Below are 18,227 nucleotides of genomic sequence, written 5' to 3'. Positions count from 1 at the left end.
ACACCCTCCCCCCACCCTCCTGTCTGGGGAGCCTCAGGTAACGGCAGAAACATAGACCCCTGCTGGCCCTGGGGAGGTCACAAGGCACTGTGGTCCCTGCTCTCAGCCCGACCCTTTAGGATCTGGGCTGAGGGGAATTTAAACCCAATTTCTTGCTACTGAAGCTAGAAGAGCCCATCAAGTCCAGTAAGAAAAACAATTACCTAAAAAGAAATAAAGCGTTTTACTCATACACACAAATACACACAGTGAACCCCACCCTTGGAGCCGGTAAGACATTCTGATCCTGGACCCGGCTGACGTTCAGGGCCTTCGGGCCTGAGCTTCCTGAAGACTGTGACCCTGGGGGTGCCACCAGCCCCATCAAGGGGTCCCAGAGGCCACACGACAGCTGCTCCCGTGTTCCAGGCGGACCAAGAAGCAGGCCAGCTTGGAGAGCGGAGGTTCTGTCCTCTAACGCGCCTCCCGGCACAGCCGGGTCCTCCCCACCCCAACCCCACCCCCACCCCCATTTCCGAGGCTGAGTGGGGAGGCCCCCTCATCCGCAGTCTCGGGGATCAGTTCACAGTCTGGGTTCCGGGGCCCGAGGCGGGGGCGTGCGGAGTAATCCCGTCCTCGGCCGGCGGGTGTGCACCTGGGGTGACTGCGGCTGGGCCTCCCATCTATACCCCAATCTGCGCTTTAATCCAGTCCCGGAACACAGGGAGCCTCGTGTACACGCCGGGTTTGTTCCTCTGCGCGCAGCCCTCGCCCCAGCTCACCACGCCGGCCTGAAACATCCGCCCATCCGCCTCCGGGCTGGACAGGGGGCCCCCGGAGTCGCCCTGCAGGAAGAGCAGGCCTTGGCACGGCGTGCCCCCGCCCTGGTCGCCACCTCCACCCCGCGCCCACCATGCCAGCCCCGCGCAAGCCCCAAGTCCCCGCTTATCCCCCCGCCCCCTGCGTCCCTGCCCCGCGCCCACCTGGCAGGCGTCCACACCACCGCTGAGGTAGCCCACGCAAATCATGCGAGGGGTGATCTGCTGCGGCAGCAGGTGCTCGCAAGTCGTCTGGTTGATGACCCGGATCTCGCCCTTCTGCAGGATCATAGCTCCCTGGCCTGCGGAGGAGAAAGGGCGGACATGGGCAGCTTGCCAAGCCAGGCCGCGGAGGCAGGACCCGGGTCCAGGGCTTGCGGAGCCAGGTGGGATGCTGCGCAGCCGGACACAGTGGTCAGGGTGTCCTGACCATGGGAGGGGGGGTGGGGAGGCGGGGGAGGGGGGCAATCCTGGGAAGGCATGTGGGAAAGGAAGGGACAGAAGGACAGCCACGAAGCCCCCAAATCCGACAGCAGTGCGGTTGTGAGCACACCCTCGGCCCCCACTCACCTGCCTCCTGTGTGTGGCCCCAGCCAGTGACCCAGATGGCCTTGCCGGCGGGGAAGGTGTGGTCGGCCGCGGGCAGGCAGATGGGCCGGATGGTGGCGCTGTACTCCACCGGCCGGTCGAGCTGCAGCAGCGCAATGTCGTAGTCGAAGGTGAAGTCGTTGAAAAACGGGTGCTTGATGATCCGCTGCAGCCCGCGCTCCTGCACCCCCGGGGCGTTGCGCTTGCTCTGGTCATGCAGGCCCAGGAAGGCCGTCCACATGCTGTGCTCCGAGTACCTGCAGGGAGCAGCGAGGGCCCCAGAGGGAGGCCTGAGCCAGGACCCCAGCCAGATGCCCTGCCCCGCCCCAAGCCTGCGCCCACTCAGAGACCATGCTCAGAGGCCTCCCTCCCTGCTGCCCTCTCTCAATACACTCTTATCTCACTACTAAAAATATCTCGCTTCTTATTAATCTACCCTTCCTGCCAGGAGAGATTCTTGAGAGTCCCTTGGACAGCAAGGAGATCAAACTAATCAATCCCATAGGAAATCAACCCTGAATATTCACTGGAAGGACTGATGCTGAAGCTGAAGCTCCAATACTTTGACCCCCTGATGCAAACAACTGACTCATTGGAAAAGACCCTGATGCTGGGAAAGATTCCATGCAGGAGGAAAAGGGGACAACAGAGGATGAGGTGGTTGGATGGCATCATTGATTCAATGGACATGAACTTGGGCAAACTCTGAGAGATGGTGAGGGACAGGGGGCCCTGCGTGCTGCAGTCCATGGGGTCTCAGAGACACAGACATGGCAACTCAACAACAGTAAGCAGGATAAAAATAGCACATCAATCCAAGTACTTCTCTAGCGCGGCGGTACATATTTTAAGTACCAAATGAGCTGAAAAGTAGATGGAACTTTGTCTCCCAGGTTTGTGGATGGTGGCAGAAGGGTGCAGCAATTCTTACCACTGCACATAGGAGAACTGAACGCATAAGGACAACGCCCTGCTGTTGCTGGGAGACAGGGAAATGCTGGCAGCAGAGGCGGAAGAAGAGGAGAACTTGCACTGGGAAGATCCCGGAAGAGGGCATAGCAACCCACTCCAGTATGCTGGAGAATCCCCATGGACAGAAGTGCCTGGCAGCTACACTCCATAAGGCCTCAAAGAGTCAGACCTGTCTTAGTGACTAAACAATAAAACATACCAACAGGGGAAATACCTTTATCACGGAGAAACCTGGTGGACATCACCCTAACCAAGTAATCAGACTTTTCTCCAAACTGTCCTCCACTGATGGGGACTCTTGTACTTCTTGAAGACACGTCAGCTGTGTGGTGTTTCCTGACCAAAAAAATGTTGAACCTAACTCTCCTCATGAAGCAACAACCAGGAAAAGCCACCTCGAGAGACGTTCTATACAACAGCAGCTGGGACTTTTCAAAAATGCAACGCCATTAAAAAAAAAAACACACAAAAATTAAAAGGCTGGGAGAGACAATTCTAGACTTAAAAGAGACTAGCATTGTAAAGCAACTATTCTCCAATTAAAAAATAAATAAATAAAAATAATGACAAAGCATATCCCTTGACTGGATCCTAGACTTTTTAAAAAATCTATAAATACCTGGAGAATTGGAGGAATCTGAAATCAGGCCACATTGCCAGTTAACACTGCTATGTCAGGGCACTCGTTTCTGGGTGTAATAACTATGGTGGTGACATGGGAGGATTTCCTTGTTCCTGCGGACACCAGCGGCTGTACTTAGGACAGAAGCGCCATGATGGCTGCACCTAACTGGGAAATGGCTCAGAAGGGTGTATGTGAACGTCTCGGGAATCACAGCTGAGATGTGACCTGTGTGCTGGAGCCCACAGATGAGTACAGTGTCTGAGAGAAGAAGGAATCTGAGAAGACTTCCGTGTCAGTCAGCAGTGAGGGCCTGGAACTTCCAGAAGACAAAGAAGAGAAAAGGAAGCAGGGGGAAGAAGAGACAAAGTGTGAAAGCCCCCGCAAGGCCATGAAGAACGCTGGTCGTGCCGAGGCAGCTGGTGACGCTGCGTGCCGCACCGTCACACCGCACATCGGGCTGGATGGCAGACAGGGAAGGTCATGCATCAAAAGGTAACTCAGCGACAGGTTAGACAGCACAGCAGCACGAAACACCTGCAGTAAACCCTGGCCATTCCATTGAGACCTAAGCAGAGGTCGACCAGTCAACCATAACAAGCACTCTTCCAGCGGCTGACATGCTAAGTCATCTTATCCCTAGACACCCCATCAAGGTGGTCACAGGCCACTGACTCTACCCAGTGCTCTAGCCCGTGCTCTTGACACATGAAGCTACCTCTCAGGAACAGCCTGGGGTCACCTGCTGACTTAGAAATGTGTGCAAAGTACCTGCACTTCAGGTCCTAGCACACTTCACCCCTGCCTGTCCCTGCTCACAGCCCTGCCTTTATCTGGAAGGTCCGAGTCAACTGGTCCAGTGACAAACACCCTCACGTTTCAGCACAGACCGGACACCCTGCCCACACAGGCACTCCCTAGCAGTCACTCTCCCCAGCCCCCAGGAGAGCTCTAACGCCACACACTGGGCCCTCAACAGCCTCTCCCCAGCTCTGTGCACGCACGTGTGCACATGTGTGTATGTGTGTGCCCTGTCCCCCTACCCCGGGACATCTGGAAGAGCAGGGACCAAGTCTAATTCAGCTTTGCCTTCCCATGCCAATGATAACAATGGGTTCTGAGTGCATTCACTGACAGAAGGAAGACTGCTGAGCAGAAGAGGAAGGAAAAGGAAATGAGAAATAAAAAGATGAAGCAGGGGAACCAGGGCCCAGGGGCAGGTTCTTTAGGAGGCACTCCCCAGCTCACCCGGCCGACGGGGCTGCAAGGGGACTGCGGGAACCGAGGGTGTGCGCAGTGCCCAGATCTTGGCTTCTTCTCAGGGGAATACCTAGCTCTGGGGCTGGGCCGGAAAAATACCAGATGAGCCTGGAGCACCAAGTAGTGTCAGCAGGGAGGCAGCTCAGAAGAACAAAAGAAGGGGGAACATGTCAAAGGGAGCCGGGAGCCAGCCTGGAGAGTTCCCAGTGGCCAGCTTCAAAACAATCAAGTAACAGCACACAACACGGTACCAGATTACAACCCAAAATACACACACAAGTCCCTGCACACAGAAATAGATGATTAAATAAACACATGGGAGAGAAGGGACAAATCCTCCTTACAGAACAATGCCAGACTGACTCACTTCCAAAGAATAGAGACCAGAAGAAGGAGATCCAGGCAGGGAGGGGAGGAAACTGGCATCAGCCTCTGAACCAGATGACCAAGACGAGCATCACCAGTGATCAGCCACAGTGACATCATTTACCTGCTGATATGACATGACTGTCTTCCCAACCCCAGGCTAACCATGAGAACAACGTCAGCAGCCACTGGCCTTCAGACAATTCAGGTCACGAAAAACACAGAGAGAGGACTGAGAAACCGTCCTGAACAGAGGATACTGGGGAGACAGGGCAGCAGACACTGAGGGGGCACCTGGAAGGACTCTTGCTGCAGAAAGGAGGCTGGTATGAAACGTGTATGGTATTAAGCGCTCGTATGGCACCTGGGGTGGGGGGGCGCGGGAGTGGAGCCCTGGGGCAGCCCCGAGGCGAGTTTCTAGGACAGAACTGTGAGTTTCTCGGAGCTGACAAACGCAGCACGATAACAGCAAGGGGAAGTATGTGTGGGGGGTGGTATAGTGAATTCTGTCCTGTCTTTGCAAGCTGTCCACATTCCAAAATGATAAGTTCATTCTAAACTTTCTTCAGTAGGCTCCCACCACCCCGAGAAGAAAGCAGCTCATGTCTGCCCAGAGTGGTATGGAGTGTGCTAGTGAGAAGACAGGCCATGCTTCACCCGCCTAGCCATGCCCAGCGACCACCACTGATCCCAAGCCCCCACAGGCCTCCAGTGACCCCTCCAGCATGTGCACCAGTCAGGCCTCGCCATCTGGACACAGGCCTACTTCCTGCTGCGGGCCCCGTCTGTCCCAAAAGTCCACGGTGCTCCTTCTCTCTCTTTGCAAAAGGGTGACCGTGCCAGCCTGGGTCCCCTCCACCCGCAGCTGCCCAGGGCTGGAAGGCTGGCCGGCTGGCAGGGAGGGCCTGAGGGAGGGGGGCCCTCTAAGCCCTCAGTCTCACTCCCGCAGCCGATGGCCAGAGGGCTTGGGCGGGCTGGACCCAAGTCACAAAGAGCCCCAGCCCTGGGCCACCTGCTCCCGCTAAGCCGCCCTGAGAGGCCAGCTCGGCCCAGTGATGTGCTTGGTGGCCCTCCCCGGGGTGGGTTCGGGTCTGCACATGTGCCAGCAGGGGCTCAACGCTTCATTGTCACCCTTGCGTTTCCTTCTCACACCTCTCAGCCTGCAAATCACAGCATCACCATGAGCCCCCAGGAGCCCCAGGCTCAGAAAACTTGCCTATGGCAGCCTGGCAGCCTAGAGCTGGGCCGTGCATCTGAGGGCCCCAAGCGGGGCTCCCTGTAGACACTGACCACTCAGGCTCAGGAATCCACACACCAGGGCTACGGTCTGTTCTGCAGCTTAAGAGCTGTACAACCTCAGACAAATATCCTTACCTCTCTGATCCTCTGCTTCTGTAAGATGGGCACATATGAGACCTGCCCGCCTGGCTTTTAGAAGAGGCACTGAGTCCCGCCAGACAAGCAGGGGCACCCACTAAACATTTAGTGTCCCACCCCTCCAGTCCTGCTCCTGCCTCACCCAGGCAGGCTGCACAGACACAGCGCCTTTCCACCTCAGGAAACATACAGGGGCCCCACTCAGCGCCCTGGAGAGGCCTCCCGGCTCCTGCCTGTGACCCACCTGAATCCTCTGTCGTCAACAAAGCAGTGTGCGGCGGATACCATCCAGCTGGGGGAGATGAGAGAGGCCCCGCACAAGTGGCCGTGGCCCAGGGCGTGGAGGCTCACCTGCCAGGGCCACTCGCCTTGGTCCGAATTCTCACCTCCGACGACCCGGGACTGCCTGGTGAACGACCGCCGCCCACAGTCTGGAAGAGGCACAGGCGGGAGTCACCGGGTGGGAGTGGGGGCAGGGGCAGCCTGCTAGACCAGCCTCCTGGCCCCTCTCCCTGCCCCTGGACTCAAAACCCTCACTCCCCAGCCCTGGGCTCCTGCACAGGTGCCATCGCGGGCCTTCAGACCTCTGCTGGTTTGCTGAGATTTAATTTGGATGTCATTTGCCTAGATATCCTCACTGAGTGCTGAAGGACACAGCTCTCAGAGACAAGAGCGATGGGTGATGGAAAGTCAGGATGGTCCAGCTCTGCACACACTGAACCTGTGGCCAGCGCTTCTGAAATATGCAAAGGGCTGCAAATATGGGCAGGGTGCAGACAGAACCCTGCCCAGGGGTCCAGGAGCTGTGCTCTTTCTCCTCCAGGTAACACGGAGAAGCCTGGCCTTGCCCCCATGGCCAGGTCTACAAAGCAGGGGTCAGTCAGCCCAGCACCGCAGCCCGGCCCACAGAGGCCTGACCCTTCTAGGGTCAGAGCTGCCGGTGAGGCAGTGCCTGGGTGCTAGTCAGCAAAGTCCTCCTTTCCTCCAGGCAGACACATCCTATTCCGGGGGCAGAGCTGGGTGAGTGAGGCTCTGGCATGATTTCTGCCTCTGTATGTGCCTTGCTCAGTGAACAACCTGCACAACTGTACGCAGCAGCCCTGCTCACCACAGTCCTTCTCATCCGAGCCATCAGTACAGTCCTCGTTCCCGTCACACTGGGGGTTGCTCTTGTCCACACAGAGCCCATTGAGGCAGCGGTAGGTGTGTTCCGTGCAGGTGACGGCTTTCACTGCTCGAGAAGGAGGACACAGGGGAGGCAATCCATTTATCTGAGGCACCCGACCTGATGCTCACCCACCTGTCGCCCCTCTCTTGGGCCTGCCCCACCCAGCCACACTGACACCCACTCTCCTCCCGGCCCTTCTGGACGACTCTCTCCCAGCTGACACCCTTTCTCATCATGTTGCACGTTGAGTGGCCGTGGGAGGCGGGCCCCGGCCTCACCGTCTTGGCACTTGGCCTCATCGGACCCGTCACCACAGTCGTCCTTCCTGTCACACTGCTGGCTCTGCGGGAGGCACTTCCCGTTGTCACACTTGAAGGTATTGGGCGGGCAGCCTGGGGAGCACAAGGACTCAGCAGGGGCTCGAGGGCCAGCAGCGAGGCCACAGGGAGCTGGGCAGCGACCCCCGCCCCGACCCCGGCCACACTCACTGCAGCCCTCCTCGTCGCTGCCATCCTCACAGTCCCTCACGGAGTCACAGACCCAGAACAGGGGCTTGCAGAACTTGTCCTTGCACGTGAACTGGTAGGTGGCGTTGCACTCTGGAGGGGCGGAGAGGCAGTTGGATGCCAGGCTCACTCGGTACTCAGTCACTCGCCACGCCCCTGGGGATCCCATCCCGCCCAGTCGTGGAGGCTGACTCGCGGGCTACAAAGGACAGGAATGACCCCTACCCCCACCTCAGGCCTTCCCGCTCGGGGTCGCAGCCAGAAGCCGGGCACAGAGAGGGCAGAGGACGCCAGGGGACTCACTGCACTCGAGCTCATCACTGTAGTCAGTGCAGTCGGCCCAGCCATCACAGCGAAGTTCCTTCCGGATACACCGCCCCGTGTTACACATAAAACTGCCCGGGCATGCTGCAGGCAGAGGGTAGGCCTGAAGTCCACAGCCACCCCCATCACCTCCACTGCAGGCTTCCCGAGCTTACAGCCAGCCACAATGGGCACCAGAGGAGACCTCCCAGCCCAGCCCCCAGTACAGGGGAGTGAGGCTGCAGCTGGGGGCCCACTGAGCTGTGGCAAGGGGTTCCTAAAACAGGTGGGACAGCCGGAGAGGGTGGGGAAGGCACTGGTTGTGGTCCCTCCTGGCCCCCATGACCAATCCCTGGGAGGTCCCGGGCAGAGTGGAGAGAGGCCGGTGGGCGTGCACTGATTTCTACAGCCCCGTGTCCTTGGCCGGCCATGACCCCAAGCACCAGGCTCCCCATCAGCAACCTGGAGCAGCAGCCACTCGGCAGACAGATGACGTGCGTGTCCTCCCCCAGGCACCGGGAATCACTGGATCGCCTTAATTCCAAGGTGCTTCCACACTTGAACACTTCTGAAACTAGGATGTGTCTGACAACTGAGGTCATCGGGCAGATGACAAACTGAGAGGAACCTGTTTCCCTTTCTCTGCACAAGTAGCTTTGTCACTTACCAAAGGCGTTTGCTCATCTAATTACACTTTGGGTGGTGAGCCACGCAGCTGAATGTGAAGTTAAATTTGGATGCTTGTGTGCAGTTAAACGGAGAAGGAAATGCCACCCCTACTCCAGTGTTCTCGCCTGGAGAATCCCAGGGACGGGGGAGCCTGGTAGGCTGCCGTCTATGGAGTCGCAGAGAGTCAGACATGACTGAAGTGACTTAGCAGCAGCAGCAGTGCAGTTAAAGTGTCTTCCAAAAGGTTATTCTATGATTTGTTATTGTTTACTAGCTAAGTCGTGTTCGACTCTGCGACTACGTGGACGGCAGCCTGCCAGGCTCCTCTGCCCATGGGATTTCCCAGGCACGAATACCGCAGTGGGTTGCCATTTCCTTCTCCAGGGGATCTTCTCAGACCAGGGATTGAAACTGCATCTTCTGCACTGGCAGTCTCTTGACCACTGGTAGCCACCTGGGAAGCCCTATTCTATGATACAAGGTTGAGACAAACAAAAAGATCCCACTGTGGACAGAGAAGAACTGATATTCACAGCAGACAGTGAAATTAAACGCCATGGAAACAGTTAAGGTCTCTTCAGTAGAGATCTCACAATTTTCAGAGCTAGGAGGGGTTCATGCGATGATCCATGCCCCAGTGTGCTCTGTCTCAAAAGCATGCTATTCATATGGCAGCTGCTAAAAGTCCAGAGACAAGCACAGATTCTCAAAGTGGTGCAGAGCCAAAGGGACAGTGGCCCAAGGGCACTTTGAGTTCCCCGGCCTGAGGGGCTCCTCCCAGGGACCTAAGGGCACAGTTGGCTCTTTTTCCCTCAAAAAGCTACTGCAGTGACTGAGATGCCCCCTATGAGCTCTGGTGGCTCAGCGTCAGAGATGCTAATGAGATGCAGAACAGACGGCCAATCTCAGGTCTGCCCTCCAGCCAGGCCCCGCTTCCTGAGCGCGACACTCACGGTCACGGGCATCGAAGGACAGGAACTCCGCCAGGAATCCGGTGTCGGTGTAGGACTGGTCCGAGTGGAAGTGGACAGTGATCTTGTTGCTCCTGCTGCTGGTGACAAACTGTGGCCTCTCTCCACAGTACCTGGGGGCGGCGGGCAGCTCAGCAGAGGAAGAAGACTCACCTGGGGCTGGGGCACCCCACTCGCCCTCCCCCAACACTCACTTTTCCCCATTGATCTCCACGTAGTCCTTGGTGCAGGAGCCCACAGGGACATTGGGCTCCTGCAGGAAGAAGGCTTTGAAGCGCACCTTCACGTTTTTGTTGTTGGGCACCTACAGAGAGAGATGCTGCTGTGGGCCTGGCTCTGCACAGCCTCCCTCTTTCCTGAGCTGGGGGGGATGCGAGGGGATTCTTCCCTCCCACCTGCCCGCCCACCCGCCCGCCTGCAGGGCAGTGAGGACACGGCAGGAGGGATCTGGAAGGAAGACCTTTCCGACTCGCCAGCCGCAGCACACACTGTGGTGTTCTAAAGAAGGCTGGGCAGTTCTCCCACATCACTGACTGGACGGCGCGCATTTCTAGCCGCCCAGTGAGCGTGTCCTCCTCTGCACAGCACTCACTGTCCCCACAGCTCCTCTAGAAGGCCCCAGAGCGAGCCGCATCCCGGGGGTGGATCCCTCCGGCAGGCACCAGCCATAGGAGGAGGGGTTGAGCTTGGGCCTGAAGATGCTGCTTCGAAAACTGCCCCGCCCACAGCCTCCACACACACCCCTTGGGAGTGGCCGAAGGTGCTCATCGCTCTCTCTCCTGCCTCCCTGGAGCACCCCCACCTCCGTCCTCCCTGGAGCACCCCCACCTCCGTCCTCCCTGGAGCACCCCCAACCGCTTCCTCTTTCCTCCCCCATCTACTGCCGAACCAGCTTCTCTAACCTCCCACAGCACACAGCCCCCACCTCAATGTGCCAGGTACAGTTGACATTGGGCGGGTAGTGGCCTGGATAGTAGGGGCTGTTAAATGTCCCCTGGGCTGCCCGCAAGTAGCCTCCACAGCCTGGAAGGAAAGGCAGAGAGACGCACGTGACGACTGAGGTCCCAGGAGGGTGAGGGGCCCCGAGGAGCCGGCCAGCCTCCCTCAAGCCTGGGCACCAGACGCCCACAGCTCAGGAGGGCCTGAGCTTTAAACCCCGTGGCCCCGAGGCCTGCCCCTTCCTGGGCCTCCCCTTACTGCTCATCCGGGGCAGCTGGAAGAACACAGCCTCAAAGCCGGGGTGCCTGCGCTCGGTGCTGGTCACCAGCGTGATGAGCAGGACGTTCTGGGAGGAGAGGAAGGTCAAGTTGTAGGAGGGAGGGTAGGTCCCACACAGCCTGCAGGGCAGAAGGGGGAGTGTTATGGGAGCCACAGAACCCCAGCAGAGGGGTCAAGGGTGGGGTCCCCCACCACCCTCAGCCCGCCATTTAAGTAAAGATCTCCTCATAAGACTGTCTTTGTTTATAAACAACTCAGAAACACTGAATGCCTAATAATAGAGGACTCGCTAAACAAACTATGGGCCAAATAATTGCAGCAGCAGTTAACAGCATCAACTGTTAACACTAACACTTACTAAGAATATACCAGGCACCATCCTTACTGCTTCTATATCCATTAACTCAGGTATTCATCACAACAACCATTAAATACTATTATCCCCATTTTACAGATAAGGAAAGAGAGGTGAAACAGGTTAAATAGCTTGCCCAAGACTGCACAGCTGGTAAGTGGCAGGACTAAATGAAAAAACAGCCCATAGAATGGGAGATAATATTGGCAGGTGATACAACCCACAAGGGATTAATCTGCAAAATATACAAGCAGCTCATGCAGCTCAATATCAAAAACAAACAAACAAAAATTTTTTTAATGGGCAAAATATCTAAATAGACACTTCTCCAAAGAAGATGGCAGCCCACCAGGCTCCACCGCCCCTGGGATTCTCCAGGCAAGAACACTGGAGTGGGTTGCCATTGCCTTCTCCGATGCATCAAAGTGAAAAGTGAAAGTGAAGTCGCTCAGTCGTGTCCGACTCTTAGCAACCCCATGGACTGCAGCCTACCGGGCTCCTCCATCCATGGGATTTTCCAGGCAAGAGTACTGGAGTGGGTTGCCACTGCCTTCTCCAAAAGAAGACAAAACACATGGCCAAAAAGCACATGAAAGGATACTCAACACAGCTAAATATTAGAAAAATGAAAATCAAAACTACAGTGAAGTATCAGCTCACACTGATCAGAATGGCCATCATCAAAAAGTCTACAAACGAAAAACACTGGAGAAGGTATGGAGAAAAGAATCCTTCCCACACTACTGGTGGGAATGTAAATTGGTGCAGCTACTATGGAAAACAGCATGGAGGCCTTAAATAAACAAAAATAGAGCTACCACATGACCCAGCAATCTCACTCCTGGGCAAATATCCAGAAAAGATGAAAACCATAATTTGAAAAGATACGTGCAACTGAAAGTTCGCAGCAGCACTATTTATAGGAGCCCCAGTGTGGAAGCAACCCGAATATCCATTGACAGGTGAATGGATAAGGAAGACGCAGTATGTACATACAGTGGAGCATGTACCCAGTCACAAAAAAGAACGAAATAATGCCATTTCCAGCAACACGGACCTAGAGACCATCACACAAAGTGAAGAAAATCAGACGGAGAAACAAAATACCCTATGATATCACTCATGTGTTGAACCTAAAACAATTACACAAATGAACTTTTCTATAAAACAGAAAGAGACTCCCAGATATAGAAAACAAACTTCTGGTTACCAAAGGGGGAAGGGAGGGAGGGATAATTAAGAGGTTGGGATTCACAGATACACACCACTATATATAAAGTAATCAACGAGGACCTACTGCATAGCACTCTATGGGATACTCTGTAATAACCTATATAGGAACATAGTCTGAAAAAAGAATATAGACATGCACAACTGAATCACTTTTCTGTACACCTGAAACCAATACAACACTGTAAATCAACTACACTCCAATATAAAATAAAAAATGTTTTTTAAATTTTTCAATAAGTAATAAGTCAATGAAGGAAAAAAAATCTCTGCTCACCAGAAAAAAAGCAGCAGGACTGAATTTCAGACTCGTCACTTGGCACCGGAGCCCTCAATGCTAATAAATACGGCCTATGAGCTGACCGACACCAGCACCGTTAACAGTGACACAGACATGCCACTCATCTGGGAGGGCCATCATAACAGGCTTCACCTTTACAGAGCAGACAGTGCAGCCAAGTGTGGCACATACGCCTACTTTTAAATAAATACACAGATACACCCAGAGCAAACAAAACCTGCAGGAAGGTACAACACATTTAACAGTGACCATTTCCAGATGGTAAGATTATGAGTGGTGTCTGCCCTCTCTGTGCACATCTGTTCTACCCTCTGCCTCTCAGGACCAGGCATGTACTGGCTGTACAGACGATCAGTTAGAGAAAGAGAAAGAAACCCAGCATGAAAGGGGTGTTTAGATAGAAGTCCTGGCTGCAAAGCTGTGGCAGCAGATGGCTCTCTCTGGGTTTTAGCCTGAAGTTTAGCCCCTTTTTAATCACAAAACATCTGTCCAGCTCATTTCTACAGACAACAATAGAAGGCTCCAGTCCACTGAGTCCAAGGTGGCAGGGGGAGCTGAGTGGAGGCAGTTCATCCCTACCTGCAGGCTCTCATTCACCTCAGCACCCCCCAGCAGGTGTATTATGCCTTTTTTTTAACTTTTTAAAATAATTTATTTCATTTTATTTTGGGCTGCGCTAGGTCTTCGCTGCTTTGGCTTGGGCTTTCTCTAGCTTTGGAGAGCGGGACCTACTCCTTAGCTGTGGCACACAGGCTTCTCCCTGCTGTGGCTTCTCTTGCGGCAGAGCATGGGCTCGAGGGCGCATGGGCCTCTGCAGTTGCAGCATGTGGCCTCAGTAGTTGCGACTCCTGGGCTCCAGAGCACAGCTCAACAGTTGTGGTGCACAGGTTTAGCTGCTCTGCTGCACATGGTATCTTCCCAGACCAAGGATCGAACCCTAGTCTCCTGCATTCGCAGATGAATTCTTTACCACTGAGCCACCAGGGAAGCCTCCACGCGTTTTCTTAATTGAAGCGTAGTTGATTTACAGTGTTTCTGGTGTACAGGAAGGTGACTCAGTTATATATATATATTTTTTCTTTTGGATTCTTTTCCATTATAGGTAATTATATTTAATATAGTTCCCTGTGCTTATATATTTTATATACAGTGATGTGTATCTATTATGCCTTTTTATTTCCTATAATTCTGATGCTCTGACCCCTGGGGGCTTGCTAACCCTGGAGAGGTAGCCTTCCCCCCGCTACCCCCCAGGGCTAGTCAATCCCTCGAGACAGTTAACACTTAGGCAAGACTTTTACATGCAGACTAACCGGAGCCCACACCCCAACACCTTCTCTGTGAGGCTCTTCTGCTGGAGACCACGCTCTACCTCCCCTAACTGCCCAGGTACCAGTCTAGCGGAGACGGTCCCAGGCTACGGAGCCCGCTGGAGTTATTCAAACCAACCCATCCTAAGGTGTAACTCTGCCTTGCCATTCCTGCAGAATCCACACAAAGGCTCTTGCCCACATTATCCTCCAGGCCCCTCTGCCTCCTGAACAACCCTGATGCCTCCCCCTGTGGCCCTGTGTAGCTCCTCCTCTCAGCAACTAACTGTCTGCTTGTAACAAACTGTCTTTTCAACAGCAGTCATCTCCCATCTGTAGGCCTCGGCATTGCTGAGCAACAATAAAACCTTCATTCACAATAGCAAGGGCGGCAGGTAGGGTGGTGGCAGGGGCAGGAATTCCCTGGTGGTCCTGCAGTTAGGACTTGGCATTTTCACTGCCATGGCCTGGATTCGATCCCCGGTTGGGGAACTAAAATCCTGCAAGCCTCATGGTGTGGCCAAAAATAAAAATAAAAAAGAGAGAAAGATAAAAATACAGTAATAGGCAGCACCTTCACAGTGGCAGGTAAAGGACAGATAAAGGAGCACCCGGCTCCTTTAGGGACCTGTGGGCCTCTGGCACCCTTGCCAAGGCTGATGGTCACCTCTAGATGCTCCCTGCAGCTCACACTGAGGACCACGCCACCCCTGCTCTGTGATGCCTGCAAGTCGGCCGTGGCCTGAAATTCCAACCTCCACAGCAGTCATTCCAGAGGCTCAGCCCACCACAGGCAGCCCACTGCCCACCTCCACTCTCCCAGGACACTCACTGCACCACGGCTCGGGGTTCCACGGGGCTCAGGGTGTCATACACCGTGACCAGGTCACTGCCACGTTCATCACAGGTGGCAACATCGAAGCTGCGGAAGGTGAGGCTCAGCACGGAGTCAGCGTCCCCCCGCAGCGTCCACTGGCAGCGGGCGTGAGATGGGTAGGGGCTGTCGGGGAAGCCGGGTGTGCTGAAGCGGGTGGGCTCGCTGCCCTGGGCGTGCAGGGCAAAGCTGCAGCTGTCTGTGTGGGGCAAGAGGACACGGGGCTGAACTGGGCAGGAGAGCCACCAGGACCCCCGCCCATGAGGGTGCAGCCAGCCCTGGCCCCTCTAAGGTGCCCCAGGCTGCTCTGGACCCGGGAGAGGCCAGGAAGGGGGTTTGTCCTGGCCTGGGAGAGGCAGAAGGATCTGGCCATCACCATGTGTGACTTTGGCAGACCCCCCTGACTGAGCGGGCATGTGGCCACATCGCTTCCCTTCTCCTTCGGGAGGAGGGCAGATACTTACTGTCCCGGGTGTTCTGTACTATTCTGGGGTCACTGGCTGAAGAACAAGAGGGATAAGAGAACACTTACTCATGCAGTCCATTTCCTCATTCCCCTAGAGGGAGGTGCCCGGCCAGCTCACAGTCTCCTCTCCTAGGCACTGAGTCCAGGAGAGCTGAGGCCCCCACACCAGCCCAGGAGCCCTGCTCCAGGCCGGAAAAACGCCCACCCCGGTGGCCCCTGCACTCACGGAAGGCCACCACCGAGGTCATCACGAAGGAGCTCATGGAACGGGCTCGGGGCGGCACTGTGACCATGCGCTTCTCCGCCATGGCCTGCTCAGCTTCCTTCACCAGGTGCTTGGGGATGTCGAACTCTGACCAGTAGTAGGCAATGACGCTGCCCTCGCTGGGGAGAGAGGGCTGAGCCTGAGACGCCCGGGTCCACACCTTCCCAGGTGCCCGGTGAAGACGGGGCAGGATTAAGAGCCTCCTGGCTGGAGGAGATGCTCACCAAGAGACCTTCTCCAGGCCGGTCCCCCCACGCCGCCCTAGGCTCCTGTGTGCCCACCCACCTGCTGACCCCTGAGCCAGAGGCCTGGCCCTTGACTCTCATAGGCTCACACCCAACCGGACTCGCTGGGGTTGCGGCTCAGGCTCAGGTGGGAGAGAAAGCCTGGAGTGGAGTGTGGGCTCTCCCTCTAGCCTGGGCACACTGAGTGACCGTTCGAGTCTGTTTCCTGAAAGTGAAAGGGGCCGACGGCGCCGCCTGCCACGCTGCCTCCGTAAAAGATTCAATGAGATCAGCAAACTCTAAGGTACTTTCCGGATAAAGTCAGAAGAAGGACTGGCGGGCATCCTGGCTCTTCAAGCAGGACCTCGTGGCCTCATCACCCCGGCGGGCCCCACACCCTGCCCGCCCCCCAGCAGCCCACCTCCTGCCAGCCCTCCCAGCACCCACCTGAAGGCGGTCACAGTCGATGTCTTGTAGTAGGGGCCCAGGACCGGGATCCCGCTGTATAAGAACTTCAGCTGAGGGAAGGAGAGGAGGCTGACGGCGGGCCAGAGAGCGCCAAGGACCCCGGCCCCCAACCCAGGCCACTCCCTCCCTCCTGGGACCTGGGCCCCCTAAACAAGCCAGGTGCTGGAGAGCCCCCCGTCACACGTCTGGGGGTGCCAGAGCCGACAGCAGCGCCTGGGGGCCGGGACTCACCGCCTCCTTCACCTTCTTGGCCAGGTTTGCAAACTCAGTGGAGTTGGAGTTCTCGTAGGCATCCAGGAAGTTCTCGTTCCGGACACTCAGGTAGCCGTTGAAGATCTTCTGGACTCGCACATTCCGGTCTGCGAGAGACCCAGGGAGGATGGTGGTCAGAGGGAGGGACGTACGCCCTCCAGTGCCCGCATGGGCCCAGCTGCCCTCAGCCACCCCAGGGAGCGGACCCTGCCATCTCCTCTCCCTCCCCCGAACCGTATCCTCCCTTCACCCCGAGGAGGGTCACTCACCCTGGAAGCGCCATGCCAGGAGCCCCGCCAGGAGGGACAGCGCCAGGAAGGCAGCCAGCACGGCCACCAGCACCACCCACCGCCGCGGGCCGCCCTTCTCCACCTTCCTGCTGTTGTTGGCCGGCAAGAACTCCACGCCTTCCTCACAGCCATTCATATTCTGCACAGAGAAGCCAGCGCACTGCCCATCAGAACCCCCGGCTCTGCAGCCTGCCAGCCCCGCTGGGGAAGGACATGTCCAAGCTCTCACGTTCAGCTGCACGAGAAAAGCCGGGAGGACCGAGCAGTGGCCTCCCCTCCGGGTATCTGCAGGCATGCACTGCCTGAGAACTGTGAGTGTAAATAAAAATGAAACAAGCAGCCCGTCTGAGCTCAGTCAGCTGAGACTGTCACCTCCGTGAGTCACCTCGGACGTAGGAGGGCCAGGTGTGGGGAGAGGTGGCCCAGCCCAGGGATCACCTCCTCAGCACCTCCGGGCAAGCTGCACTGTACACCCTGACCCCAATCCTTGCTCTGCCAGTGTGTAAGCAGCCAGAAGTAAAAGGGCAGTAACGTGGGCAGCTCTGCAGTGCCACGGCAGGGCAAGTCTCTGCCTTGAGCCTGAAGTCTCCCAGCCCAGGACACCATGGCGAGCTGAGAAGGCCAGGTCTCTACTGGAATCCGTGCGTGTCCATGCTCAGACCCAAGAGCATGAAAAACGAACGAAACTTCCAACAAACAGGATGGCGGGGGTGAGGGGGCTCCAGGAATAGGGGGCACAAGTATGGACAGGGAGGTGGGGTGTCTGCAGCGTGCAATGGCAGGTAGGCAAACTCATCCGCCTACAGGACACACTCTTATCTGCAGCCCTAAACAAGCAAAAGCCCCACCCCAAATTCCACAGAGGTGCCCGTTCAGTCTTCAGACGTGGCTGTCTTGGTGTGAACCTCAGACCTGTGCTTGAGCTGACATTTCCTGCTTTGCCACATTCAGACACTCTCACATAGCTTACTCACTGCTGTGAGAGCTTGTCCCCACGCCTGCCCCATTTGGGTGTCTGTATCTCGAATTTCAGTTTCCTAATGGGTTATATTTGGGACTTCATCTAATATCAAACCCAGACATACACCCTCTAGCTAACCCCACCACGATCACCGTACTACAATATATAAACGGATCAAACCAACACGTTGTACACCTCAAAATTACATCTCAAAATGAAATAAAATTTTAAAAACAAAAAAGAAGCACACCCCAGAGTCAACCACTTAAGATGTTTTCAACCTGCTTGTTCTGGAATTTGTCTCCATGTCTCCGAATAATATGCCAATACCACCAACTCGATTCATCTATAAAATATAATCAGCTGACTTATATTACGGAAATGTGTATTTCAAAGTCCTTCCTTCTGTCTTTC

General features: G+C 55.8%; 1 protein-coding gene across 2 annotated transcripts in view; it reads right to left on the bottom strand.

The window, feature by feature from the left end:
- Nucleotides 1-204: 204 nt before the first annotated feature.
- ST14 (ST14 transmembrane serine protease matriptase) overlaps nt 205-18,227 on the bottom strand; it is a 38,634-nt gene continuing 20,611 nt past the window's right edge. For both annotated transcript variants that reach the window (XM_069565647.1, XM_069565648.1), the window contains exons 2-19: nt 16,832-16,991; nt 16,542-16,669; nt 16,290-16,360; nt 15,580-15,737; nt 15,352-15,387; nt 14,846-15,086; nt 10,797-10,936; nt 10,525-10,622; nt 9,794-9,903; nt 9,582-9,712; nt 7,960-8,064; nt 7,639-7,749; nt 7,429-7,542; nt 7,091-7,213; nt 6,227-6,413; nt 1,368-1,642; nt 963-1,099; nt 205-824 (exon numbers count right to left, since the gene is read on the bottom strand). In XM_069565647.1, coding sequence (XP_069421748.1) covers nt 663-824; nt 963-1,099; nt 1,368-1,642; nt 6,227-6,413; nt 7,091-7,213; nt 7,429-7,542; nt 7,639-7,749; nt 7,960-8,064; nt 9,582-9,712; nt 9,794-9,903; nt 10,525-10,622; nt 10,797-10,936; nt 14,846-15,086; nt 15,352-15,387; nt 15,580-15,737; nt 16,290-16,360; nt 16,542-16,669; nt 16,832-16,991 — 2,487 coding nt within the window. In that variant the 3' untranslated portion in view covers nt 205-662. The remainder of the gene's footprint in view (nt 825-962; nt 1,100-1,367; nt 1,643-6,226; nt 6,414-7,090; nt 7,214-7,428; nt 7,543-7,638; nt 7,750-7,959; nt 8,065-9,581; nt 9,713-9,793; nt 9,904-10,524; nt 10,623-10,796; nt 10,937-14,845; nt 15,087-15,351; nt 15,388-15,579; nt 15,738-16,289; nt 16,361-16,541; nt 16,670-16,831; nt 16,992-18,227) is intronic.

This window comes from Ovis canadensis, chromosome 21 (assembly GCF_042477335.2).
Source record: "Ovis canadensis isolate MfBH-ARS-UI-01 breed Bighorn chromosome 21, ARS-UI_OviCan_v2, whole genome shotgun sequence".
Lineage (NCBI taxonomy): Eukaryota > Metazoa > Chordata > Mammalia > Artiodactyla > Bovidae > Ovis > Ovis canadensis.
Note: the sequence above shows the minus strand (reverse complement) of the source record. Positions and strands in the feature narration are given on the sequence as shown.